General features: G+C 60.9%; 1 protein-coding gene across 1 annotated transcript; it reads left to right on the top strand.

Moving 5' to 3' along the window:
* The first annotated feature begins 742 nt into the window (after positions 1-742).
* Mmp17 (matrix metallopeptidase 17) lies at positions 743-19,878 on the top strand. Its single transcript, XM_026409684.2, has 10 exons — positions 743-886; positions 8,779-8,911; positions 9,157-9,286; positions 9,882-10,165; positions 10,714-10,890; positions 12,545-12,644; positions 14,923-15,005; positions 15,098-15,250; positions 18,747-19,004; positions 19,586-19,878. Exons 1-10 carry the CDS (start codon positions 743-745, stop codon positions 19,876-19,878), a joined length of 1,755 nt encoding a protein of 584 aa, XP_026265469.2.
* The last annotated feature ends 7,051 nt before the right edge of the window (positions 19,879-26,929 follow it).

The following is a 26,929-nucleotide window of genomic DNA, read 5'->3' as shown; positions in this document are numbered from 1 at the left end:
CTCTCAAACCCTCCCACCGGCTCTCCGGAGGCCAGCACTCTGGGACCCCTCCCCATGCTCTCCGGATTCCCCACGCTCCCTAGGGAACCCCCTCCCCTCTCTCCCCGCCCTGCGTTCTCCGCCCCCATGCTCCCTCTGACTCCCCTCCGGCTCCGCGGCCCGCGGGCTCCCCCACGCGCCCGTTCAGCTGCAACGGCCGCCGGTCCCGAGCGAATGCGACAGGGCCCCAGGCGCTGAGGCAAGCGGAGAGGTCTGCTTCCCAAAGGTGGCCAGGACCCCGGGGCCCCGCCGGCCCACCAGCGCGCCGCGGCCTGAGGACGTCTTGGGACCCTCGGGGAGCGCCTACCTTGCGCGACCCATATACAAAGCCCGTGCGACTCGCAGGCAGGAGGGTGGGTCACGGGCCCTTTAAGGCGGCGAGCGGGGACGGGGGGTGTTCTTAGCCATCATTAGCATGTCCCCGCCCCCTGGAGGAGGGCGGGCGCGCAGCTAATCCCGCGGAATTGAGCGCCAAGCGGGTGCGGCCGGGAAGGGCGCCGGCCCTTTAAGGCGGAGGGCGGGGCGAGAGGTCATTAGCGTACATTAGCATGCCCCGCCCCTCGAGGCAGGCGGCGCGCGGTAGTCCGGCTGAGCTGCGCGCGGGGCGCGGGGCGCGGAGCCGAGCGGAGCGGATCGCAGGGGCGCGGGCTGCGGCCGGGCGCGGGGACCCTCGCCTCCGCGCCGCCGCAGCCCCGAGAGCGGGATGGGGCGCCGCGCCGCTCGGGGGCCGGGCCCACCGCTCGTGGGACTCCGGCTGCTACCGCTGCTGCTGCTGCTGCTCGCGCTGGCGGCCCGCGGGGGCTGCGCCGCGCCCGCACCTCGCGCAGAGGACCTCAGCCTGGGGGTGGTGAGTGCATGGCCCGGGGCGAGAAGAGCGCCGCGCGTGAGCGAGGGTCCCTGCGGGCTACTGCGCGGGTGAGGGAGAAGCCCACCTGTGAGTCTCGGGTGAGGGGACCCGGGGCGCCGGGACCCACGTCCCAGGCAGGGAAACTGAGACCGGGGGCGCAGGCTGAGTGAGGCCGGTGCTTCCAAGTCTGGGAGGGCGCCTGGTCCCTTCCCTAGTCTTGCGCTCCATGCGCACGCAGCTGTAAGGAGCCTGGGGAGCTGGGGGAGTCACCTAGCCAGAGCCCAGGTCCCCGGCTTGGAGCAGTCCCAAAGCTGGGGAGCCCGGAGGGTGGGGACCGCCATCGCAGCTGCCTTGAGCAGTGCGCCCCGCGTGCTTCCTGGCGGGAGCAGTGAAGGGCAGGGGCGCGCATCCCTGAGCTGAGGGAGGGCCGAGGCTGAGATCCGCCTGCCAGGACCCCGAGGCAGGATCCGCCTGCCTATGGGCGCTGGGAAAGCCTGTGGTCCCGGAGTTTGCCCGCTGAGGGTTCGGAGAAGCCAGGGACCGATCCCCAGCCCCCGCTGAGCGCGAATGTTGGCCCCGTCCCTCTTCCCTTCTTCTGTGAGGGCGACGATCCTTGCCCTGCCTTCCCTTTGGTCCTGTCCTGAGCCCAGTGAGGACTCCCTACCGTTCCAGGTCCGCCGCAGCCTCGTCGCCTTCCCAGCCCTCCAGCCCCTCCAAGACGCTTTCCCAGGCTTGGCTAGAGAGCCCTGCTGGGAGCCGCCCAGCCTCTTCCCACATCCCTCTGCTGCCTGCCTGCCCCATCTGAGTCTCCTGCAGACCCTGAGGGTTTAGATCAGACTTCAAGGATCTTGCCAGCAGGTTGGGGTAGGCAGGCGAAGATGCAGCCACTTCCTTTAGCTGAGTTGTTATGAGGCCCCCACCTGTGCTACCCTGAGTCCAGGGAGATTCAGGGACCCAGGCCAGGGTGGCCTTCCGCCCAACACAAGCGGCCAGCCCACGCAGGCAATCTCCTAATGGGGTCCTGGCAGGCGGATCTCAGCATCACTGGCCTTCCCAGCTCCCAAGCCTCTGGTTCAGGCAAGTGGCCTGGTGGATTTCAGGCAGGAACATTCCAGTGAACATATAACCCCTTGGTTGGCAGGACTTGCTCCAGGGCCATCCCTGAAGTCATCTGGGAGGGCACTGGCCACCTTCCCTGCTGCCCACTTTTGGATGCCCAAAGGGCCCCTGGGGCAGGCTCCCTCCCACCCACCTGGCTTCTGAATTTAGGGCCCCCTCACATCAGGTCCCTTTGTCTCTGGGGGTCTCCCGGCTCCCCCGCTGCAGTGCATACCCAGGGGCAACAGTGTCCCAGCTCCCAGGTGCCACAAAAGCAGCTGCCAGGAGGGCCTACAGAGTTAGCGTCAGCACCGTGGGGGATGGAGCTGGCCCAGCCCAGTTAGTTGATCAGACCTGGTGCAGTTGGGAAGTTTCGTGCCGTCCCTGGCCACAGAGACTGAGCCAGGCTCACGCTCCTGGCAGGCATCAGGAGCCAGCCTGGGCTTCCGGTTCTTCAGCACCCCATTTGTCACTTGCCCACCCCCACTCCCACCCAGCAGGCCACTGAGCAGGGGACGTAACCCCAGCCTGGTCAGAGGCAGTGGGGCCCTGGCATCCCACTGGTAAAGAACAAAGACAAAGTGGCAGATGCCGCAGGCAGCCCCCTGTCCTGGCCCCCACCCCGGGCAGGCCTGGCTCTCTGGCGTGGGCAGACTCGCCCCTTCTGCTCCCATGGTGGTGAGGCGGCGCCCTCTGGTGGCCCCCAGCAGGGATGATGCTAGAGAGCTTCTGGCCCCAGGGGCAGAAGACTGCAAGGGCTGGGCCCTCCAGATCTCCCTGGGGCACCCACTGGGGGTTTGGGTCTCAGCGCCAATGAGGAGAAGGGCCGCTTTGTGCGAGTGACCCAGCCTATGCCAGACAGCACTGAGCCCAGCAGTTGGGAGGGGCTGCCCAGCCCAGGGTCTCTGCACAAAGCTGGATTGAGGCCTTGGCTGTGAGGGTAGCGGAGGGTGGCCGTTCAGGCTGTACTGGAGCAGGGCAGAGGAGCCACTGGGGCTCCTGGGCCTGTCCCCACTGCAGTGCCCATGGGCCTGGGTTTGTCCCCTTGATTCCTGAGTCTGATGCCCACAGCAAAAAGTGTAAGCCCTGCAAAGGTTCTGGGGGTGCGGTCATTTCCCTAGGATCAGGAGGTGGGCATATGCTCCTGAGTCTCCAGTCCCCTGCTGTTCTTGCTTGCAGTCCATCTTGGTGGAGAAGGTCCTGTAGGATGACCGGGTCTCCCCTTGGGTTTCATTGCACGGATGTCACCTCCTTAACCAGGCCTGGGAGGACATGCCAGCTGTTTTGAGTTCCGTGCCACCACTAGCAGCCATTGTGTGCTTCCAGGGGTCCTGGATCTATCTGCTGGGGCAGGCCCAGGAGTTGGTGCATGGTGACTGGTTTGGCCAAAGTCCTTCCAAGTTTCTCCTCTGATTTCTGCTCCCAGAAACATCTGGTGCTGTCACCTGGCACACACTGAGGGGGTTTTGGTCACCTCCCGGAGGGCTGACAAGATGGCACTGGGACGGCAGCAAGCGGGAGGCAGGACACCAAAGCACACATCAGCCTGCATGTCCCCTTCCTGGGCATTGGCACCCTCAGGCCTGGGCACAACCAGCCACAAATGCCCTCAGCACCAGCACCCAAGCAAGCCTGTAGCTGCTCTGTGCCCTCAGCTCTATGTCCCCGCCTGGCTCAGGGCCCAGGATGTCCCCTGCACCCACCTGAGCCCTGAGAACGTCAGCTGTCACCCTGGTCCTACACTCAGAGGTGAGAGGGTGCTGTGCTGGGGCCGAGGGCAACTCAGGGCTGGGCACTCACCTGGCATGCACAAGGTCCTGGGTTTGATCTTTGGCACCAAAACAAAACAGGAACACTGAGAAGGAGGGCATCGCTGTATCCCTTGCTTCGTGGTCCCCTCTCGATGGCCGTCAGGACCCAGGCTGCTGCTCACCTGCTCTGTGCCCTCCAGGGTGGCGCCTTCCTGAGGGCAGGGGCATGGCGGGGTGCCCTCCAGGGCAGCTCCTTCCTAAAGGTCCTGAGGACGCTTTGAATGCCTCTGGTTTTCATGCTGTTTACTGTGACATTGATGACATGGAGCCCTGGCTGTGGGTGCAGGCTTGGTACCGGGCACACAGGGTGCTGTGTGTGTTCACTGGGGGCCTCTGGGCACCTTCCTGTCGCAGCAGGCCTGGGGGGCAGGGCCTCGCACTGACTGCAGGCTGGCTCCCCACCTGGCCTCCTGCTCCCCACCTCTCTCCTGGGTGCCTGTCCCCGCTCTTCTCTCTCCCAGGGTATCCTGGGCTGGGTCCTGCTCTGGCTCTTTGCTCTTGCTGTCCCCACTGCCACAAGCACTGGGCTCATCACCTGGCTAGCTTTTCAAATGTCACCCAGGACTGTTCCTGAGACCTGCTTAATTGGTCCCTCACAGCACGAAAGCTGCAGCACAGGCACCTCTGTGTTGAGCCTGGCTTCCAGTCCCAGCCCTGCCTCTACTGGCTGTGTGACTGTGGACCAGTGTCCTGACCACTCTGTGCCTTAAGTTCCTCATCTGTTAAATGGGTAAACAGCAACGGTGCCGACTTCATAAGACTGGTTCACAGCTATCTCCCAGCACCCTTTGGGTGCCAAGTGCATGGCAGAATGGGATAGCCCGGTCCTCCCAGTGCATCTGAGTACTGTGGTGGGCCTCAGCCAGTTTCCAGTGGCCAGTGCAGGATGGTGGCTGACTGTCGGAGCCCTTAGGTGATGACTGCTCATGTTGTGAAACCCCCTGAGGCCACTTGTGTGCTGTTGGCCGTTCATTTTCCCCTGACTGCGGGGAAACAGTGGTCTGCCCTACTGTCCCCAGCACCCGCCCTCAAGACAGATGGGCAGACACTCAGAGGAATTTGCTAGCCCTCCCCCCCCCCAGCTGCCCAACTGCAGGCCAGCTGCAGAGTCACCCCTAGAGGCAGCTGAGGCCTGGCCTGTGCCTTTCTTTATCCTGTGGCTGAGCTGTGCTGAGTGGCGCTGGCAGGTTACCCACCCTCTCTGGGCCTTCGCTTTCTTGCCTGTGAGTGGAGGTCATGCTGACCATGCCTCCACAGGGGCTTGACTCAGCAAGGGTGGAGAGGGCATCAGAACAGGTGCTGGCCGAAGAGTACTGCGGCTACTGCCCAGGGCATTGTGACAGGGGCTGCAGGGGTCCACTCAGCCATGGTCTTATGAACGACCTCTGAGCCTCAATTTCCTCATCTGTGAGATGGCCTTATGGACTTGCTGCCCCCAGGCTGGTGGAATGAGTCAGCCAGGGCCGGAAGCGGTGGGCGGTCAGCCCATGCCATCTGAGCTGGGGGGCGCATGTAGGTCAGTGCCTGCAGCCCAGGCACAGGGTGGCCCCTGATAACACTGGGGCTTCGCCGCTGGGGGCCGGGGCTGTGGCTGGTGCCTGGACGCAGTGAGTCAGTGCGGTGGTAGGGGCGCGCTCCCTGTTACCCGCGGGACTCACGGACCGGCTTTCGCGTTGGCGCCAAGCACCCGCCTCCTTAGGGCGGTGGAAGACGCGGTTTCAGGGAGACCCGGTGTCAGGCGGCGATAATCGCCACCGCGGCGGCCAGGGCGCGGCGGGCTGGGTCCCCCGCCATCGGCCTCGGCCCGCGGCCTCCGCCCGGGAGCCCTGACCAGGTGGGGAGGCCGGCCGGCCGGCGGCCCCTCCCCGTGGCCTTCTGGAAGGTTCACCCCGCCGCGCAGCGCCCGCTGCTGCAGCCTCCGTTGCCCTGGAGACAGCGGCCGTCTCCGTGGCGACAGTAGAGCGAGGACTGCGCGATCAGGAGGCAGGCGGCGCGGCCGGCTCCGCGGGTCCGGAAGCTGCTTGGGTCCCAGTGGGTCCCCATGAAAGGCCAATGGGCACAGCGGGGGAGGGCGCCCTCGGGACCACCCTGGGCCTTGGCTCTGCCAGCCATGGAGGGGCAGAGGGGCTGGTGCGTCCTGGTGGGACGCAGCGGGGCACCTCTTCTGCAGCCTCTACCCCCAGCAGGGACAGCCAGCTCTGGGTGGCTCTTCCCAGGCTGCTCAGCCCGCTCTGCTGCCTGCTGCCTGGGGCCCACTAGCCTCGTCCCACATGGCAAATGAGCTCAGTCCCCAGCCAAAATAAAATGTACACAGCCCTGGGCACTTGGGTACCTGCCCCTTCTGGAGATTGGGAGGAGGTCACAGGCTGTGCCAGCCATGCCTACCCTCTCTAGGCCTGCCCCAAGGGCACCAGCCCCCAGGCGTGGTCCCAGTCTGCACTGCCCCAGCTCCTCTCCCAGGTCCCAGGCAGGCAAGGTCTGGGACAGTGGGCCCTCCTCCTGGGACCTTGCCCCTAGTAGGTGGGGGAGGTGTCTACTAAGAGGGCTGAGGTGTCCCCGCCTGGCATCAGGTAGGTCGGGGAGCCTGCGGAGGCCTTCAAGGAGGTAAAGAGCTGGTGCAGCCGAAGCCGGGACTTCACAAATGTGGTTTCTGGCATTAGAGAAGAAAACTGCAGGGGCTGGGATTGTGGCTCAGTGGTAGAGCGCTCGCCTAACACGGGCGGGACCTGGGTTCGATCCTCAGCACCACATAAAAATAAAGGCATTGTTATGTCATTCTACACCTAAAAAAAAAAAATAAATATTTAAAAATTAAAAAAAAAAACATTAAAGGAAAAAAAACTGCAGGACCAAATTTACAAATGGCCCGTGTGATGGAACGTGCCTACCATCCCAGCGACCTGGGAGGCTGAGGCAGGAGGACAGATGATGAAAGCCAGCCTCCATAACTAAAACAAAAAGGGCTGGGGTGCAGCATGGTGGCACAGTGCTTGCCCGGTGTGCCCACAGCCCTGGGTGCATTCCCTGCAAAACCAGAAACAAAACCTGAAAATGTTGGTCAAACCCTTTGGAAAAACCACCATGCACGTGCTCCCCGGGAATGCTGTTGGGTGTTCCAGGGCCCCGGCAGTGACAAACTGGGACACTCGGAACATCCTATTGATGGAACTCGAGTTGGGAGGTAGCAGGTTGGAACCAGGGCCCCACTGCACTGCTCACCTCAGTCGTCATCAGGTTCCTCCCAAAGCCCCACCATGAAAGTCCACTTGGAAAACCTGCCCAGTGGCCTTGGAGGGGTCTCCAGGAACCTCCAGTTGTGTGCACTCTTGGGGACCTCCTATCAAGGCTGAGAGGGGAATCTGGGTTGGGAAAGGGATAAAGGAACAGAGGCAAGATCCCAGGAAGGACCCAGTTGTCACCTGGAGGGGGAATCTAGCTGGTCTGCAGGTGTATGCAAATGATATGCAAATCATGGAGACTGCCCTCCTGGTTAGTAACTTGTCCCTTTTGAGGTCCTGGGAATTCAGAATCCCATTCCCGCACACGGCTGGCTTCCTGCAGAACCTTCCTTCCAGCACCAGCCCACAGGACAGGTGGTGGGGACTGACATGTGGCACAAGTGAAATGAGAGGATTTTTTAAATATTCATCCCAAAGACCCAGGAGCAGTGGGGTGCACATGCCATCCCAGCCACTTTGGAACTTGAGGTGTGGAGGGTGGCAGGGGTTTTGTTGTTTTTCATACCAGGGACTGAACCCAGGGGTGCTGAGCCACATCCCCAGCCCTTTTAGTTCTTTATTTTGAGATAGGGTCTACACTAAGTTGCTGAGGCTGGCTTTGAACCTGTGATCCTCCTGCCTCAGCCTCTTGAGCCCCTGGAATTCCAGGCATGTGCCACCGCTTCCATCCCGAGGACAAGTTTGAGGCCAACCAGAGCAACTTAGTGAGACTCTGCCTCAAAATGAATTAAAAAGGCTGAGATGTGGCTCAGTGGAGGGGTCGCCTGGCGTGTGTGAAGCACCAGGGAGCCCTGGTATGCAAAAAGGAAAAGAGGAGGGTCTGCTGGTTGGCCCTGGCATGTCACCTGGTTCACACCCTTCTTGAAGCAGGTCCAGGGTTGGAGTGGACACAGGGAGTCCCTGAAACTCAACCTCTGGGTGCTCCAGGGCGGGTAAGCTGTGACTGAGGACAGAGCAGTGCTCATGGGACCTTCACTGCCTTTTGCACAGTTGTACAGCGCCACCTGGTGGCTCAAGGAGCCACAGCTGTGGATGGGGCTGCAGATGAGGCCCACCCCAGGACCCAGAGCCCCCTTGGTGGCAGCTCGACCTGCCTTCCTGCTTGGCTCAAGGGTCAGGTGACCCTTCTGCCCCCCACTCGCTGTTTCCAACATCCCAGATCCTCCATACAGAGCACCTGGGCAGTGCTGGCGTGAGCCCCTCCCACCTCCCCACTGACCCATCCTCAACCACCCTGCCAAGGCGGCACTGTACTGGTTTCACTGCTGAGAAAGCAGCCCAGAGGGTCTGACCACCCTTCCCCAGGCTGCACAGCAGAAGGTCCAGAGGGCAGCCCAGGCCCTAGGCCCTCAGTGCTGTTCCTCTGTGAGGTCGTCTTTTGCCTTTCTTGACGGGGGCTTCAAGCCTTCGGTCCTAGACCACCCCTAATAGGTAGCCTGGGGCCTGCATCTGGTGATGGCCACACTGAAGAAACTTCTAACTTCACTTGTGTCCCCTGGACATTTTGCTGCCTCAGGAGTGAGGTGGTGCAGAGCTGCTGTGAGCAATTGCACAGGTTGGGCACTGCAAAAGCCCGCCCTGGCTAAGAAGCGTCAGGTTTTTTAGCTGCCTATAGAGTAACTGGACGGAGGGCGTCGGGCTGGGGTGGTGTTGCTCAGAGGCCTGCTCCCTGCGTCGTACTGGTCTAGGCAGCTCCGCGTGGAGCCGCACCATGGCCACCCCTCACTCTGCTCTCTGTCCCTAGGAGTGGCTGAGCAGGTTTGGCTACCTGCCCCCAGCGGACCCCACGACAGGGCGGCTGCAGACGCAGGAGGAGTTGTCCAAGGCCATCGCCACCATGCAGCAGTTTGGCGGCCTGGAGGCCACTGGCATCCTGGGTCAGTTCTATGGACGGCAGGAGACACCATGGTCCCTGTTGGGCCGTGCCGGCCTGGCCGCTCCCCTCCTGGGCCCTGCCCCTTGGTGGGCCTCATCCAACAGGCCTTCCCCAGGACCAGGGGAAACAGGCCTGTGCCTGAGGCCCGTGGCCAGAGTCCAGGCTGCAGCTTTTGGGGGCTCCTGGGAACCTCGGGCTGGGGGGCAGGTGGGCCAGGCCTGCTGCTGACCAGCACCCCCCCTGCAGACGAGGCCACTCTGGCCCTGATGAAGACCCCGCGCTGTTCCCTCCCTGACCTGCCCCCTCTGGCCTGGGCTCGAAGGAAGCGCCAGGCTCCGGCTCCAACCAAGTGGAACAAAAGGAACCTGTCGTGGAGGTGGGTGGCCAGGCCAGGAGGGTAACACCAGGTCTGACAGGGTGTCACCTGCCACGGTGCCTGCCATGCCAAATGCCACCAACCAGGGACTGAGAAACCTGGGATTGATTTTCTGTGTTCTGGAAGCCAGAAGCCGGTCCTGCCCAGAGGGGATGTCCCAGGTGTCCCTCACCCACCTCTGCTCCCCTCTGCATGTGGTCTCCTCTCTCAGGGTCTCTGCCTCCTATGGGGAGGCCCCTAGATTGGGGATTGTCTCACGCAGTCCCTTCCTTGTGCTCTCAGGTCTGGGAGGAGGGGGTTAGTGGGCTGCCCTTCTGCTGGCCCCTGAGGTCAGCACTGGCTCAGGTGGCCCTGGCTGACGGGCCCTGTGAAGCTCCAGCAGGGCAGGCTGCAGACCCTTGCTCCTCAGCCCCCTAGACCCTCCCTCCCGTGTCCAGCTGGGGTGACTCCTGGAACCTCTGAGGAGGGACAAAGGCAGAAGGTAGTGGCACACCCTTGTAGACCCCACAGCCCCAACGGGGGAGGATGCTCATCCAGCCTGGGGCATGGCCTGTGCTCCCCTGCCTGGACCTGTTGTTTCCCCCCCACACTGCAGGGTCCGGACCTTCCCACGGGACTCAGCCCTGGGCCCCGACACGGTGCGGGCGCTCATGTACTACGCCCTCAAAGTCTGGAGTGACATCGCCCCGCTGAACTTCCACGAGGTGGCCGGCAGCACAGCAGACATCCAGATAGACTTCTCCAGGGCCGACCACCAGGACGAATACCCCTTCGACGGCCCTGGCGGCACAGTGGCCCACGCCTTCTTCCCCGGAGACCACCACTCTGCAGGGGACACCCATTTTGATGATGAGGAGGCTTGGACCTTCCGCTCCTCTGGTGGGTGCTGAGTCCCTGGGACCCCTAGGCCCGGGCAGCCCCCGCAGACTCCCTGAGGTGGCGCGGAGCCACCCAGCCCCAAGACCAAGCGGCAGGCGGGCCACTTGCCCCCAGCCAAACTGGCGTAAAGGTGCCTGTGAGTGGCCGGGCAGTCCCGGCTCCAGCCACCCCTGGGTATCCGTGAGCAGCCAGGCCAGCCTCGCCTGGGCCTCTCCTAGTGAGGGGGGCCCAGCCCATCATTTGGGGCCAGGCCTGTAGCTCCAGGGTCTGGGGACCCACTTGACACCCGGGCCTTTGTGCTCAGGGACTCGACTGGTCCTCAAAGCCTGAATGAGCCCTGCGTGGCCCAGAGAGGTTGCTGCCTGCTGTGAGCATGCAGGGGACCCCCAGGGAGAAGCCGAGACCCCACAGAGCCGCAGAGGGAGCAGGCAGTCCCAGCAGAGTTCCCTGAAGGGACGCAGCCCCAGCACCACCAGGGCAGCAGGCCCCCACATGTGGCCCCGGACTGCAGGGGAGAGGGGGTTGCTCATGCAGCTCCCATCCCCCAGATGCCCACGGGATGGACCTGTTTGCAGTGGCCGTCCATGAGTTTGGCCATGCCATCGGGCTGAGCCACGTCTCCACCCCCAGCTCCATCATGCAGCCATACTACCAGGGCCCCGTGGGCGACCCGCTGCGCTACAGGCTGCCCTACGATGACAGGGTGCGCGTCTGGCAGCTGTATGGTGAGTGTCCCTGAGGCCGACACAGGTCCCCTGGACGTCCTGAGCTTGGCTTAGCTGTCCTCAGACTGCCCCATGCCAGACACACTGGCTACCCTGCGTGAGTGGCAGGAAGGGAGCAGAGGACCAGCTGGCCTCAGCCTCTCTCAGAGCCCACCCTGGGTCCCTAGGAGCACAGGGAAAGCCACATCTGTCCCTAGTTCTCAGGATCCTGGCAGCAGCAATGGGGCAAGTGCAGGCCTGTGCAGAGCAAGGGGCCCTGCAAGTCTCCATGGTCCTGAGAGGGGACAACTGTCCACACATGGGAAAACCAAGGCACATGGAGGCAATCAGCTTGCCCAGGGTGGACCACAGGAGCCAGGGCCAGGCAGCTTACCCAGGGTAGAACACAGGAGTGCACGGGCCAAGCTGAGCTCCGCCCCAGGGCCCCTCCCTCCTGAAAACCATCAGAAATAAGGCTAAAGAGCCCTGTCCCCCATCCTGGGAACCTGAGCCCCAGAGAGGAGGTGATGAGACCCCTGCGTCCTGGTCCCGGCCATGCCCGGCCACTCCCCAGTCCAGGGCCCAGGCCTCACTCTGTGCTGTCCCTGCCACTCTCCACTGATGTCCATGGGGCTAGAGGAAACCCATGGCCTCACCCATGAGGGGCAAATTCCTCACCCATCCGTCCCCAGATGGGGTGTCGATTTCACTGCAGTAAAACGCACATCCCGCAAAACTCACCCTTTGAAGTGTCCATGTCTAGCCAGGTGCAGTGCCCCCCGCCCCGGTAATCTCGGCAGTTTAAGATGCTGAGGCAGGAGGATCACCAGTTCAGGGCCAGCCTCAGCATAAAAAACTGAAATGGGCTGGGATGTGGCTCAGTGGTCCAGAGCCTGGGTCACTCCAGAGAGACCAGGGCCTGCCAGCCTCTCCTCCTCCCCAGCCCAGGCAGCCAGGGCTCTTTCTGTCCCTGCGGTTGGCCTGCTGGGGCCACCAGCTTGGCCAGGCAGGCCGTCCAGGGCCTTCGGCCGCTGGTGTCTTTCAGGGTGCACAGCGTCCTCAGGTCCCACCACATCTAGCGTGTCAGAGCATGTCCCTCTTCACACTGAGCTCTTGCGTCCACGTACCTGTGGTGACGGGCACTTGGGCTGCTTGCCCCCCTCCCAGGGCAGCTTTGATGGCGCTGTGAGCGTGGTGTCCGGCTGCTCTTGGACACGTGCTTCCCATCCTTCTGGTTTTTGCAGCCATGGAAACTGAACCCAGGACTTGTTTCTGGGCACCAGTGCCCCCCACCGAGCTGTGGCCTGTGGTCGGCCAGTGTCCCCACCGAGCCGTGGCCCAGTCCTTTGTATTTTATTTTGAGACAGGGTCTTGCTGAGGTGCCCGCTGGCCTGGAATTGCCGTCCTCTGGAGGGGCCGGGATTGTGCATGTGGCTGCTGCCTGGCACCACTTCAGTTCTTGCAGGTGGACAGGGAGGGTCAGGCGGGCCAGCGCTGGGCAGGCTCTGAAGGCGGCCTGAGTGCTTCATGGTCCCTCAGGGCCGTTCCTGCAGTGGGAGGGGTGCTGGGGGCCTGTCAGCCCAGAGGCCTGGCTCCATCCTGGGGTCTCCCGAGGGCCTGCAGGAACGTGAGGAGTAAGTTCCTGGGCTGGATGCTATCCTCTTTGTTCCCACAGGTGTGCGGGAGTCTGTGTCCCCCACAGCACAACTGGATACCCCAGAGCCCGAGGAGCCACCCCTACTGCCAGAGCCCCCCGACAACCGTTCCAGCACCCCGTAAGTCATGGCCCTGTCACCATGCGGTGGCCTGCCTGTCCTCATCCAGTGTGCCCAGAGCCCTGCGATGCGCACGGCTGTGTGGGCCCACTGGCCGGCACCTCGCCTCCCTCCTCCGCGCTCTCCATTTTTCCTGCTTCCTCTTTCCTTCCTTTCTTGTGCTGGGACTGACCCTCGGGTGCTGCACCCTGAGCCGCACCCCAGTCCTTTTCCTCTGTGGTTTTAAGACAAGGTGTCACCAAGGTGCCCAGGCGGACCTGGGACTTGCCATCTTCCTGCCTCAGCCTCTAGTCACTGGGCTTCTGGGTTGTCCAACCGCACTGGCCAAAGGGGCGGTCAAGGCAGAGGGTGCGTAGTCTGCAGGCCTGGGGGCTTCTGCAGGTGAGCACGAGGGCCCATCCACTGCCCTTGGCCACACTGCACAGTGCTGGGGGGAGCCAGGGCCTCTGCTCCAGGCCGGCCCAGCCGCTGCCTCTCTGGGAGCTGGCCCCATGCACTCTGGCTGCTCAGCTACTCAGTGGCCCCTGATTGTGGGCCATAACAAGGGACAGCCATGGCACTTTCTGTGGCCGTGTTCTGGAGGTGGGATTGGGGTCCATGCTGCATCAAGTGTGAGCTGGCCTCTTGGTGGGACACAGTTCCCCTCCGGCCCACAGTGCGAGGAGCACCCACAGCCTCAGTGTGCTCAGAGGTGGCCCCTGCCAACCTGGGACGCAAGGGAGCAGGCAAGCACGAGTCTCCCCTGAGGCGCTGCCTAGAGCCCGTGGTGACGAGGGCTCCTTGAGAGCACCTGCTCCCGTTCTTCCTTTTACAAATATATTCTGGCACCAGGGAACGGATCCAGGGCACTCAACACCCAGCTCCACCCAGCCCTTTTATAGGTGGACACAATATCCTTATTTTACATGTATGTGGTGCCGCAGTCTGTCTGGGCACAAATAACCGAGCCGCCAAAAAGCCTTGTAGATTCAAACAGCAACTCTTTATTCCCGAACTCTCACCAGCACTCTACACACACTTCCTGGGAACACACTCCCTCCACTGGGCTCCGCATGCCAATTCTCTCAGAACCCTGCGAGAACTCAACCCAGGAACTCCCTGGAGGCAGCAGGATCCGCCCTATTCCCAGCAGGATCCGCCCTAATCCCTGGAGCAGGGTCACCTTTTAACCATTCCCTCTGGCAAAAATTCCAGGCGTCATTCTGACTAAACTGTGGCTCTCAACAGTAGCGCCGCTTTGGCATGCCTGTGGCCCGGTTTCGATCCTCAGCACCACATACAAACAAAGATGTTGTGTCTGCCGAAAACTAAAATAAATAAATAAATAAATATTAAAATTTAAAAAAAATTTTTTTTCCTGGTACCAGGGATTGAACCCAGGGGTGCTTAACCATTGAGCCACATCCCCGGCCCTTTTTTTAAAAGTTCTTCTTAATAGTTTTTTTTTTTTTTTTTTTTTTTTTTTAGTTGTCAAGAGATCTCCATTTTATTTACTTATTTACTTGTAGTGCTGAGAATTGAACCCAGAGCGTCACACATGCTAGGCAAGCGCTCTGCCACTGAGCCATGTCCCCAGCAGTTTTTATATTTTGAGACAGGGTCTCACCAATTTTCTTAGGGTCTTGCTAGGTTGCTGAAGCTGGCCTTGAATTTGAGATCCTCCTGCCTCAGCCTCCAGAGTGGCTGGAATTAGGCGTACACCACCACGCCTGGCCCATGCCTCGTCTTTGAGGAGCCAATTCACAGTCCCGCCAACAGTGTAAAAGTGCTCCTTTCCCTCCACATCCTCACCAGCATTTATTGCTATTTGTATTTTTTTAGAGGAAAAGTTTATTTGGGGGCTCATGGTGTCAGAGGTCTCAGTCCATAGAAGGCTGCTCCGTTTCTGGGGGCTAACGGTGAGGCAGGATGTCATGCGAAAGTGTGGGCTCCGGGAAGCCGTGTTCCTGGGGACTGCCGTTGTGACTGGTGTGAGATGTAGTCTCAGTGTTGTCTTGTGCATTTCCCTGGTTGCAACTGGTGTTGGACATTTTTCATATATCTGTGGGCCTTTTGTGCTTCTCTGGAGAAGCATCTGGTCCCTCTGTCCGTTTAATGAGGGGGACATTTGTTTTTTTATCGGTGAGTTTTTACATATTGTGGCTATGAATCCCCTGTCAAGAGAGCAGTTGGCAAGCTTGCCCCTCTGTGGGCTCCCCATGGGTCCCCTGTTGCAGGAAGCCAGGATCCGGGGGTGCGTGGCCTGGTGCCTCCTGCCCACCTGACCCTCTTCCCGCAGGCCCAGGAAGGACGTGCCCCACAGGTGCAGCGCCCATTTTGACGCAGTGGCACAGATCCGTGGCGAAGCCTTCTTCTTCAAAGGTGCCCCCAGGGCCCAGGGGTGGGAGGTGGCGGGATTCAGCCCACGGGGGTCCCCAGACACGCCACCTGTAGCCACCCCCTTGTCCCCTCAGGCAAGTACTTCTGGAGGCTGAACCGGGACCGGCACCTGGTGTCCCTGCAGCCAGCGCAGATGCACCGCTTCTGGCGGGGCCTGCCGCTGCACCTGGACAGCGTGGACGCCGTGTATGAGCGCACGAGTGACCATAAGATTGTCTTCTTCAAAGGTGGGTGGGCCTCCCCAGCTTTGTGGCCTCGCTGACGGAGGCTGCAGCGGCACCCACAGCACAGACGCACCTGCTGGGAGGCTGCTCCGTGGTCTGCTCCACAGTCCAGAGCATAGAGCCCCTCGTGCCTTGTGAACTAGGTGGATACATATTGAGTACCTGCTGTATGCCCAGCCTGTGGTAGTTCCTATGGGTACACAGGGAGCAACGTGACAACCCAGGCCTCTTGCTAGAAAGCTCTCGCGAGTACTAAGAATGTCAGCTGAAGGAGGGCTCAGCGTGGGGAGGACTCAGGTTGGCACAGAGCACCTGGAGCAAGGAAAGCCACTTCAGGAGATGCCATTTGAGCCGGGCACAGTGGCACCTGCCTGTAACCCCAGCCACTCTGGAGGATCACAAGTTCGAGGTCAGCCTCGGCAACTTAGATCCTGTCTCAAAATAAAAAAGACTGGGGATATAACTCAATGGTAGAAATGCCCCTGGATCCACTCCTTGGAACCAAAAACAACCCCAGAGTTCCAGAAACAGAGTTCAGGTCTGGGGACAGTCAGTGCCAAGGCCCTGAGGCAGCAGCCGTCCTGCTGAACACAAAGAATGACCTAGTTTGGGAAAGGCCTGGAGGCCTCATCACTGGGATAGTACTGAGCATTTCTCCAGTACCCACCCTCAGGAGCAAGTCTCCTGGGCCCCTCCCCACTGTGGCCCGGAGTCTGACCTCAGTGAGGACAGGGCGCCCTGGGCTCCAGGAGCACTGTCCAGGCCTCTCAACCCCATATAGCGCTGGCCGCGTGGGCTGTGCCTCCCATCAGTGCCGCCTCCTGTCTCTGATGAGGAGGCCCAAAGCAGCAGGATCCTCTTTTAGCCATGACTCCTGCAGAACCCCGGCCAGCAGGGCCACGTGCTGAGGCCCAGGACTTGAGCCCCGGGGAGGGTCAGCCCAGCACTGGCCGCCTCCTCCTCCGGGAGGTGCAGAAAGCCTGGCTGCGGCTGCCTCTTGTAGCTGCTGCCTCCCTCCCATGCGTCTCTCACATGGCCCTTGTAGTCCCGGGCACCTGCACTGGCAAGCCCTGGGGACCCTCGGGTGAGTGACGCTTCAGGAGAAGTAGGTGGGACCCTTGGGTGGTGGAGCCGGAGGCTGCCCCCGGGACCCTGCTCCACGGCAGAGAGCAGCATGTGCAGTGGCTCCTGTAGTGTCTGTTGCTTGGCTGTGTCCCCGTGTCCCCGGGAGGAGGGTGCACCATGAGCAGCACCGCTGCTCCTGCTTTGCACATGGCCCGCAAGGGCCCATCAAGACCCACAGAACCTCCTCCTTTTTCAAAATTTTATGTTGGGGGAAAAAATCAGACTTGTAGAAAAACTGCAGAACTATCACATGGGCCAGGCACCGTGGTATTCGCCTATGATCCCTGCAGCTCAGGAGGCTGGGGCAGGAGGATCTAAGTTCAAGGCCAGCTTCAGCAAAGTAGCAGGACCCTGAGCAACTTAGGGAGACCTGTGACTAAATAAGATACAAAGAGGTCTGGATTTGGTCCCCAGGACAACCCATCACCAGGACAAGTGGCCCTGTCCCCAGGACGAGTGGCCCAGTCCCCAAGACAAGTGGCCCGTCCCCAGTACAAAAAACAAAACGAGCCAGAACAAAGAGTAGCAGGGTCTTCTGGACAGGGAGACGCAGACTGCAGCACGGCGCTCCTAGAGCCCCACAGAGCCCCAGCAGCCACCAGTGACCAGATGCCGCCATCCAGGGCACAAGCTCGCCTGCCACCTCCCCACAGGACTGCCAGGGTCCCCGTGTGCTTGGCTGCCTCCCTGGTCTCTGACCGGAACGTTCCCTGGGCCTGTGGTGCTGCTCCCCTCAGGAGCTCCAGGCCTCAGGGTCTGTGCCTCCCAGGGTCGGGTCCTGGGCTCCCACTGGCCGAGCATCACCGAGGGCTGGTGTCTGACCCGTCCCTCCCAGGGATGCTCCCTGGGGTCATCTGCAGAGGCTGCCCACAAGTTTCTCTGATGCTATGCGTTTTGGGTGAGACGAGAGGCCCAGGTCCATGGGCTTTGCACCCATGTCCCCGATGGAGCCTGCTAGTCCCTGTGCTGCCTGCTTTCAGCTGACCTGTGTCCTCCCCCAGGGAGCGGGACAGAGCTCTATGGCGGCTCTCATATCCTTGACCCTTCCCTGCTACAGCATTACAGCTGACCCTATCTGGAACACTTGTGCGTGAGTGAGTGTGTGTGCGTATGTCTGTGGTGTGTGCGCATGTCTGTGGTGTGCGCGTGTGTGTGGCACCGAGGACTCACCCAGGCTTCCCCATGCCAGGCAGGTGCCCCACTACTGAGCCACACCCAGCCCCTGGTGGTTCCTTTCAGTGGTGGCAGGAAGGAGGCCCATGACAGACTCTGATGTTCAGCTGTTTCCAGCGCGTGACTTGGTGCCGCTGGGCATTGGCCTTCCACCCACAGAGCTCGCCATCTGCCCAGACTGAACACCAGCTGGCCCCTGGCGCCCGTTCCCTCTGTCCCTGGGGGTCTGGCTGCTCCAGAGCCTCCCTGAGTGCCTGCACGCACAACGTGCTCCAAGTGCATCCTTGTTGGGGCCCGTGGCAGGACTCCCCTCCTTTTGGCTACTGGGGTTGCACCCAGGTGCTCCACCCTGAGCATCCGCAGCCCTGTCTGTCCTTTGCGACATGGTCTTGCTAAGGTGCCCAAGCTGGCCTCAACTTGCCGTCCTCCTGCCTCAGCCTCCTAAGCTGCTGGGATCATGGAGGGCGACACACACTGGGCAGAATTTCCCCCACCTCAAGGCTGAATATGGTCCATCCTGAGGACCCACTGCAGTCTGCCTGTGAGCACTGTGGGTGGAGCTGGGGCTGCTGTGCACAGGGCTACTGCGCCCCGGCCTGCAGGCCTCTCCAGGGATCCTGCTCAGTTCTTGGTCTCTGGTGGGGCGAGGGCCTCTGCCTGGCTCTGCTGGTCACTCTCTGAGGTGCCAGGCTGTGGCCCCACCATGTTCGTTCCCACCAGCTGACCAGTGTGCCACCTTGCATCCTGGCCACCTCCGAGGCACCCTCCCTCATGTCCTCCCATGTGACTCAGACCCTCTGTCCAGCAAGGGGCTTTGAAGCGTCTTGCTTACTGCATAAATCCACACGCAGGCCTCAGAACGAGCACCTTGCTTGATTTCTCCATGAAGACGTTCCTAGCCCCCTGCCCAGAATTGGGTAGGACATGAAACAGCGTCCCCAGGCAGTGGCCAACTCACCCTATGTTCTGTTTATGGTCCTAAATGGCCACCAGAGCAGAGCCTGCATCCACAGGCTGCTGATTACATGACTGACCCAGGCCTGGCACATAGTAGGTGCTCAATAAATACCCACGAGGACTCCTGGGCACTGTGATGTGGGTGACCACTCTGCAGCCACGTCACCCCACTCCTGGGTGAGGGTGGCAAACATGGGAGCAGGCTTGCTGGAGCCCCTGCCCACGCTCTTTCTCTCGCCCCCAGGAGACAGATACTGGGTGTTTAAGGACAATAACGTAGAGGAAGGATACCCACGGCCCATCTCGGACTTCAGCCTCCCGCCGGGCGGTGTGGATGCCGCCTTCTCCTGGCCTCACAATGACAGGACTTATTTCTTTAAGGACCAGCTCTACTGGCGCTATGATGACCACACTCGGCGCATGGACCCTGGCTACCCTGCCCAGGGCCCCCTGTGGAGGGGTGTCCCCAGCACGCTGGATGACGCCATGCGCTGGTCTGATGGTGAGCATGCTCAGGGGGGAGGCTGTGCAGCCTCAGTTTCCTCACCAGCAAAATGGGGGTTCCCTGAGCCAGGGCTTGCCTGTCAGCTGAGTCCTGACTCCGGAAGTCCACACCCCTGGCTCCCCCACCTCTCAGCCCATCCTCCACCCTGCCCACTCCCTCCACCAACACCAGCCTCCTCCTGCTTCTCACACCCCAAACACACTGGACCCTGGGCCTTTGCACCTGTGGGGACTTCTGGATCACCTTCCTAGGCACCACACAGCCTGGCCAGTGCTCAACATCTTTCAGGACTCCTGTGCCCCCAGTTTGTATCTGCCCCTGGCAGCATAGAAGCACCCCAGCTGGCCACACAGGACAGGCAGTGTCCGTCCCTCTGAGTTGTGCCCTGACACCTAGCACAGCCTGCACAGGGCAGGGTCCTAGATAAAAGCCCAGTCAGGGAAAGGAACTCCAGAGGTGGCCCACCCACTACCCCTGCCTCCAGTGGCTCCTCCTCTGTGGCCGGGCCCTCCCTCTAGTGTGGACCTGCTGGTATGGTCCTCCCGCCCCGGGGCTTAGCCTGGCCCTGCTCTCCGCAGGTGCCTCCTACTTCTTCCGCGGCCAGGAGTACTGGAAAGTGCAGGAAGGCGAACTGGAGGCGGCGCCCGGGTACCCGCAGTCCACGGCGCGGGACTGGCTGGTGTGCGGGGAGCCGGCGGCCGGCGAGGCGGAGGCGGAGGCGGCCAGAGCGCAGCCCGGGCCGCAGGGCCGCGCGCAGGACGGCCTCGCCGTGTGCTCCTGCTCCTCCGCCACGCCCCCGCCGCCCGCCTCGCCGCCGCCTCAGCTGCTGCTGCTGTGCGTGCTAGGTGCCGCCCGGGCCGGGGCGCGGTGAGCCGCGGGGCCTGAGACCCGCGGACGCCTTCCTTCCCGCCTGAGCGGCCGCCTCCTCACAAGGGCGCAAACGCGACCTCGCCCTGCCGCATGGCGCAGCGGAGACCCTGCGCTTGGTGAGGAAGGGGCTAATAGATGGCCCTCCTGGCGTCGGTTGCCACCTTCCCGTGCGCTCCTGCGAGTCCCCAGGGGCCATTGTGCCCTTTTCCCTGGGAAAGTAGAGGCCCAGCGGAAAAACTCAGAGTGCAGGGCACGCTCTGGACATTCATAGACACTTGTCACCCACTCATCCATCTGATCCAGTGCCACCTGCTGGGAGCTGGAGCCACCTAAAGAGGGGGGCTTATGTCTACATCCAGTGGCCACTCAGGACCTGTCTGCCAAGCGCACAACTGCCCCACTCTAGGCCAGTGTCCAGGCCTTACTCCACCCAGCCCTCTTATCCCAGGCTCCCAGTCTACAGAGTCCTGTCCCTCCTGCCCAGATGGAAATCAGGACCCTTGTCTCCATTGCCTCCCACCAGCTCCCCTCCCTGCCAGAGAGCGTCATCTTCTCTCTGGACATGCCTATCCACTCCCTGGGCTGCAGAGGGGCTTTCTCACCTCTGGACCAAAGGTGGGGTTCACGCAGGAAGAGGAGAGTGGCCAGGGGTGAGCAGGGAAGTGCCACCTCTGTGACAATGTCTTCTCCAGCAGCAGCACTGGGAGGTGTGGAACCTGCCGTGGATCTGGAGAAGCAGGAGCCCTGCAGGAGGACCTCCCCCTCTGCCAGCAGGCCTCCAAGGGGATCAGGAAGGAGGCCCCTGAATGGAGGAGGGAGCTGGAGTCCCGGCCTGTGGGGTGGGGATCTGAGGCACAGGCACCTGGGAGACGGCACTCCAGATGCCAAGGTCCTGGGGTGGGTCGGGCCTGCTGGGCTCCAGCACTGCAAGGGATTTGCCCTTACAGCATGGGAAGTCAGTGGTCACCCTGCAGCTAGGGCGAGGCTGAGAGGACCCTTTCACAGGCAGGAAGGCTTCTCCCTTCACCAGATTTTCACACTTCCTGGTTCCAGGGGCAGAGGCCAGCCCATATCCTCCTGCCCCTCCCCACGCACTCCTCCCCAAGCCTGGCACCTCCTGTGTCCATCTGTCCCCCTGTGCTCCCTGGAGCTAGGAATGGCCCTGCTGTCGGGTCAGACAGGGTGGCCTGGGGGGTCTCTGGGAGACCTGTCCCCTGGAAACGCGCCCTCCTGTTCCTCCGCAGCACCTTCCGCACACCAAGTTCCTTCAGCCTCCTGCCATGTTGTCCAGCAGCCTGTCGAGGAGCTGCCCTGTGGGTCAGGGGCGGCTCTGAGGTCCCCGGGCTGGTGTCCCTCGGCTGCGACTGCTGCAGTCTCACTGTTGTCCTGACGTCCACTCTCTAATAAAACTTTTCTACGCCAGCTGGCGAGCAGCTCGGTGGGAGACCACCTGTGCAGAGTGCAGGAGGCCCTGGGTTCGATTCCCCAGAAAGGATGTTCCTACCCATCAGTGTCCAGTGAGGCCTGGGGAGAGCTTCATGACCCCCACGACCCCTGGAAATCCAGAGGACGTGTGGCAGGAGTGTCCAGGTGGACTACAGCCCATGCTAGGGAGACGCCCTGCTGGACTGACCCCGTTACTGATGCAGGCACGTCACACCTGAGACGTGACCTCATGTTTATGGGAGTCTCCTGTGGAGAGTAAGAGCCTCCCTTCCTCTGAGCCTTTGGGGACACGTGCTGACCCTGGGCTCTATCCTGCTATCCTGCAAGTCTGGATGTTCTCCAAAGGCCTCAGGGTCTGCTCTCCTCAGCCGGCTCCAGACCCCGCCGCCCTGGCTGTCACCAAGTAACGCCCATCATGTCGGCTCCTGAGAGTCACATTGAAACACAGGGGGCTCGCGGGTCCTGGACTGCGCTGCATGGCCTGGACAGGCGGCTCCTGCAAGGCCTGTGGGCCTCCACAGGGTTCTAGTGCCTGGGTGTGGGTTCACAGTCCCACCAGCCCCCGGAAGCCGAGGTGTGGCAGCAAAGCCACCAACCGCCTTGTTCCTCACAGTCCTGGGGGCTAGAGCCATGGTCAGGGGGCCGTCCTGTTCTAGTGAGGGCAGTTCCTGGTTTGCACATGGCTGCCCTCCAGCTGCATCCTCACCTGGCTGAGCAGGTGCTCTGGGTCCCTTGTTCCCATTAAGTCACCATGGTAACATGAGGGGTCCTGCTTGTCACCTCCCCGAGGCACCACCTGCTCACAGCGTCTAATTGGGATGGGGCTGCTAGCATGTGACTTGGGGACACAAGTTACCTGTAACTGGGAGGTGGGCCGCAGCTCTGAGCTGCCCCAGCCACCGCCATGCCCTGCCCTGCCCGCCCCACCCACTGCCTCTCAGGGGTGGGTCACTCCAAAGACATGATATCGCCCAGGGCAGCTACTGCTGGACTCTTCACCAGCCTCTCTGGGTCCTTGTAACCATCCCAAGGAGAGGGAAGGTGGCTTCTTCTATTGTCCACATAGGGAAACTGAGGGGCGGTGAGTGACCCACGGGTCATGGAGCTGGGGGAACGCCGGGGGCCAGGCTAGAAGCAGTCCCTGTCCCCAGCTGAGTGCCACCATGGAGGCTCCACAATGGGATCCCGGCATGCTGAACCGGTCCTCCAGGGCCACTCATGGGGCCAGAGCACCCTACTAGTCCCCAAGGTCACAGGGCGATGTGTGCTGGAGCCAAGGGCTTCTCTCTGGGCTTCATTCCCCCCAGCTCTGTGCTGAGCCCCTGCTGTCTTGAGTCCTTCCTCCTGCAAGTCCAGGAAGGGTGGGCAAGACCCAGCCATGGCTGGACACTGAGAGGAAATCGGTAGACAGACCCCAGTCCCCTATGCCTGCTTATTGCCCTGGACCTCGTCCCACCTGCATGACTGCAGGATGGCACCCGGACACTGCAGAAGCAGCAGCCCGCTCTGCATCTCTCTGCCTTTTAATTGAAAAAAAAATTTGGGGGTGGGTGCTGGAGATTGAACCCAGGGGTGCTTGACCACATCCCCAGCCCCATTTAATATGTTTTCATCTTGAGAAAGGATCTCACCAAGTTGCTGACGCTGGCCTCCAGCTCTCGATCCTCCTGCCTCAGCCTGCTGAATCACTGGGATCACAGGCGTGACCACTGAGTGCCCCCACACACGGCTGCCTGTCTGTCTCTCACTCTCTCCTTCTTTCTCCCTTTCTCTTCTCCCGCTCGCGCTCTCTCTCTCTCTCTCTCCCTCCCTCTCTCTGCCTCTGTCTCCCTCTGAGTCCTACTCAGTCACACTCAGGTAGATCAGAACTGGCAGGTCCTGGCTCCCAGGGGCCCCAGGTGCTGGCCCTGGGCTGGAGCTCTGATGGCCTGGCCTTCCTCCCAGCCTGGGCCAGGTCTCCCAGGCAGCTGGGAGTGCCGTGGGCTTCCTGCTGTTACCGCTGTTGACCGGTGACAAGTTCTTGCTTCCCCAGTGTTGAAGAATAACACCAAAGAAGCACGCTGAGGCAAGGTCAGAGTAGAAATTAGAAGTTTATTAAAGGACAGCAGAAAAGACTTCTCCCGGAGGAAGAAGGGGACCCAAGAGGTGGAATCCGTGGAAGTGCGGTTGTTTCCCCTTTTTATAGTTTTGGTGATGGAATATAGGTTGGAAGGCCCAAGGGGTGGGACACAGGTGGGCCAAAGAAGTAATCTGGTCAGGAAGGACTTCATTATCACTTCTTTGGGATGGACTTTGGCCTAGGGCCTTTTCAGGACTTCATTAACATTCCATGAGTTGTCCTGCGTTTCCTGGAATCATTCTCAGCATGGCCTCCATTTTAGATTTCACTCGGTATTAGACCCGATTTACCTAACTACACTGACTACCTAACTTTAAATCTGGCTTCACTGCCACCCCTGCAGCAGGTCCTGCACTCTGACATGCTGCAGGCTCAACAAAACAGGCCACATCCTTAGAGTTAAGGAGCTTGCAGCCCTGGCCTGCTGTCGAGGGAAGGACAAACAGAACACACTTAGACTCAGAATCTGCACCCTGCACCTTGGCTAGCAGGGCAGGGAGGGGCACCTGGGGTGCCCAGGGGAAGCCAGGAGGGTGACCTCCAGACAGGCCTGTGTGAGGCAGGGGTGTGCTTGGAGATCCGGGAGGCTCGGGGGCTGCAAGGGTCAGCACAAGCATGGGGGTTTTCTGGGGCCACAAGGCCACTGCAGGGTTTGAGCAGAGGGGGCCTGGGTGACCCCCCTGCAGTCCCCCTGGGCTGTGTTCTAGCAGAGAGGGGCCAGCTGGGAGCAGGAAGAGCGGGGAGGAAAGTTCCTGGGCTGGTGAGGTGTGGCGGCCCCTGTGTGCTCCCAAGGCAGAGCCCCAGGACTGCTGGCAGCTGAGCCTCAAGAGGAGGGAGTGCCAGCCATCTCTGCCTGGGTGCTGGAAGTGGGTGGTCATGGCTGTGACCCTAGGGCTAGCTGGGTGCGTGGGCCTGGTGTTCCCTGGCGGGGCCTGAGCGGTGCCGAGGGCTGGATTCTTCAGCACCAGGCCTCCTGCCTCACAGAGCTCTCCTGGGGGAGACTGCACCCCAAGCTTCACCCAGACATGGCAGTCTGAGACTAGCAGAGGTGATCCTGGGGGAGCTCCGCTGCCCAGTCTGCCCTAGAGAGCAGGACAGGAGAAGCCAGAGAACAGACACACAGACCCACTGCACATGGGTTCCCTGGACACAGCAAGTCTTGGTTGAAGTGAAGTGGTGACACACAAGGCCAGCCCCTGCTCTGGCGGGGAGCGGCTGCCCCAGGGACAGGGCAGGAGCAGGCACTCACAGCAGCACTCGGGCACAGAGAGAACCCGCAAGGCAAACACACAGGTGATCTGCAGGGCTGGGTGGGTGTGAGGGACACAGGGCGTGTGGTTGGTGCCCTGAGCCTGGAGCCCAGGGTCCAGAGCTCAGCCTGGACTGCCCAGCATGGATTTGTACCTCACTGCTGGTGAGTGGCCTTGGGCCCTGATTGCATCACCCAGGTCCCCCAGCTGAGACCCTGATGCAACTGACTGCCACTGTGCAGCGTGGCCTGGCCTGACCAAACTGGACTCTGTCCACCAGCCAGCCAGCCAAGTCTCAGAGTCTCCTTTGGCCTCTGTGCACAGCCTTGTGGCTTTGGAAACCATGTGGTGTCACCGGGTGCAGGTCCTCTAGCCACCGGGCCACACCCGGCTCCTGTGCTGGAGGTTTGGTTTCCGATCTGTCTTGTGTGTGAGTCGGGATCTCACCAGGTTGGGCTTGAACTCCTGGGCCCAGTGACCCTCCTGCCTTAGCCTCTAGTCTTTGGGCTACAGGAATGTACTGGGCGTGGCCGGGGGTGCATGTTTTTCCATGTAAAGTCAGGATGAGCCTTAAACATGGCCCAGATCAACCAGTAGTATCTCTTTGTATTTTTTTTCCTTTTTTTTTTTTTTTTTGGTACTAGGGATTTAACATAAGGGTGCTTTACCACTGAACCACATCTCCAGCCCATTTTAACCATTCTTTAATTTGTGTGTGTGTGTGTGTGTGTGTGTGTGTGTGTATGGTGCTGGGGACAAACCCAGGGCCTTACCTTTTAATTTTGAGACAGGGTCTCCCCTGTTTTGCCCAGGCTGGAACTTGCAATCCTCCTGCCTCAGCCTCCTGAGTCTCTGGGATCACAGGCCTGTGTCACTCACCTGGCGAAACTTCCATTATTTTCCACATAGGTAACAGCAGGGCTGGGGGAGTAGCTAAGTGGGGAGACACTTGCCTCTAGGGAGTGAGGTCCCTGATTTCTTCTTGAACCCAAGGGTGGTTAACCACTGAGCCACATCAGTTTGCTGCCCTCCCCTTTGAATATTTTATTTAGAGAGTTGCTAGGGCCCCACTAAGTTCCTGAGGCTGGCCTTGAACTCGAGATCCTTCTGCTGTGGCCTCCAGAGCAAGCGAGGGACTAGGTTTACAGTGTGCTCTACGCTCGGGGCCAGCCTGGCATGGGCCGGGTTCTGGGTTTGAGCCCCAGTACCAAAAACAAAAACAAATGTATGTAACTAGGAAACTGGAGGCATGAGCTGTCCCCGAGTCTGTCCTCCAGGTCCTGGGGTTGGGGATGCGCTCTGTGTAACTGTCCCCAAACAGCTCAAGATCTGGTTCTGTTGCCAGCACCACAGCCAATAAACAGAAGGGGTATGCTTCCATTCTGTGCCCCCCAGTGTAGCTGGACTCTACCCCTCAAGATGAAGAGGACATTTCCCTGAGGTCTCCCCAGCACCTGCTAGAGCTCTGGTTGTTGGGTATAAGAAAGACTGTGTGGAGTTCAGCAAAAGGACCCCACGGGGAAGGTCACTCAGTTCTCCTCCATCTTCATCCTTTTCGTGCCTGGAATGTGGTGGTGATGGTTAGAATGGGAGCAGCTGCTGTGGGCAACAGGGCAGAGCCTCACACTTATTGTGGATGACAGGGGAAATTCATCACGGCCCCAGGTAGCCCTGTGGTGCCAGCATTTTCATGAGGATGAAATAAATGGTCCTGGCCACTGTTACTTTGGATCCTTATCTCTTCTAGCCAGCAGCGTACACATGTGGCACACACAGTGGAGAGGAGGCCTCACTCCCACCCAGCCTCCCAGTCTCAAAGGTAGCAGAGGCCACGGGCGTCACCCTGAGGGAGGCCCAGCCCCTCCGAGGCCGAGGCGGGAGCATCATCGCACGTTCCAGGCCAGGCTGGGCAACTTAGAGAGACCTTGTTTCAAGATAACATTAGAAAGTGTTGGGTGCAGCTCAGTGATAGAGCACCCCTGGGTTCAACCCCCAGTGCCACTAAAAAAAACTCCAACTCAAGCAGAGATTGGTGCAGCCCTCCACTATCCTCTCCGAGGCCCAGGTTTGACCCCAGTCTATAAATACATACACACAAAGCCGCCTTGCCACGGGGTCCAACAAGTCCTCTTGGGGGCATATCCCATAGAACTGACCACAGGGCCTTGAGCAGGCTCTTGTGCACCTGTGGCCACAGCGGCCCTGTTGGTCATAGCCCACAGCTGCCAGCCATCCCC

The sequence above is a fragment of the Urocitellus parryii genome, chromosome 3, assembly GCF_045843805.1.
Source record: "Urocitellus parryii isolate mUroPar1 chromosome 3, mUroPar1.hap1, whole genome shotgun sequence".
NCBI classification, from domain to species: domain Eukaryota; kingdom Metazoa; phylum Chordata; class Mammalia; order Rodentia; family Sciuridae; genus Urocitellus; species Urocitellus parryii.
Note: the sequence above shows the minus strand (reverse complement) of the source record. Positions and strands in the feature narration are given on the sequence as shown.

What these genes read in the sequence shown, in the direction of transcription:
- Mmp17 (XM_026409684.2), top strand. Translation starts at nt 743, where the DNA reads ATGGGGCGCCGCGCCGCTCGGGGGCCGGGCCCACCGCTCGTGGGACTC. An exon ending in GACAACCGTTCCAGCACCCC is followed by an intron (nt 12,645 to 14,922) that starts GTAAGTCATGGC and finishes CTCTTCCCGCAG; the next exon opens with GCCCAGGAAGGACGTGCCCC. An exon ending in CGAAGCCTTCTTCTTCAAAG is followed by an intron (nt 15,006 to 15,097) that starts GTGCCCCCAGGG and finishes TTGTCCCCTCAG; the next exon opens with GCAAGTACTTCTGGAGGCTG.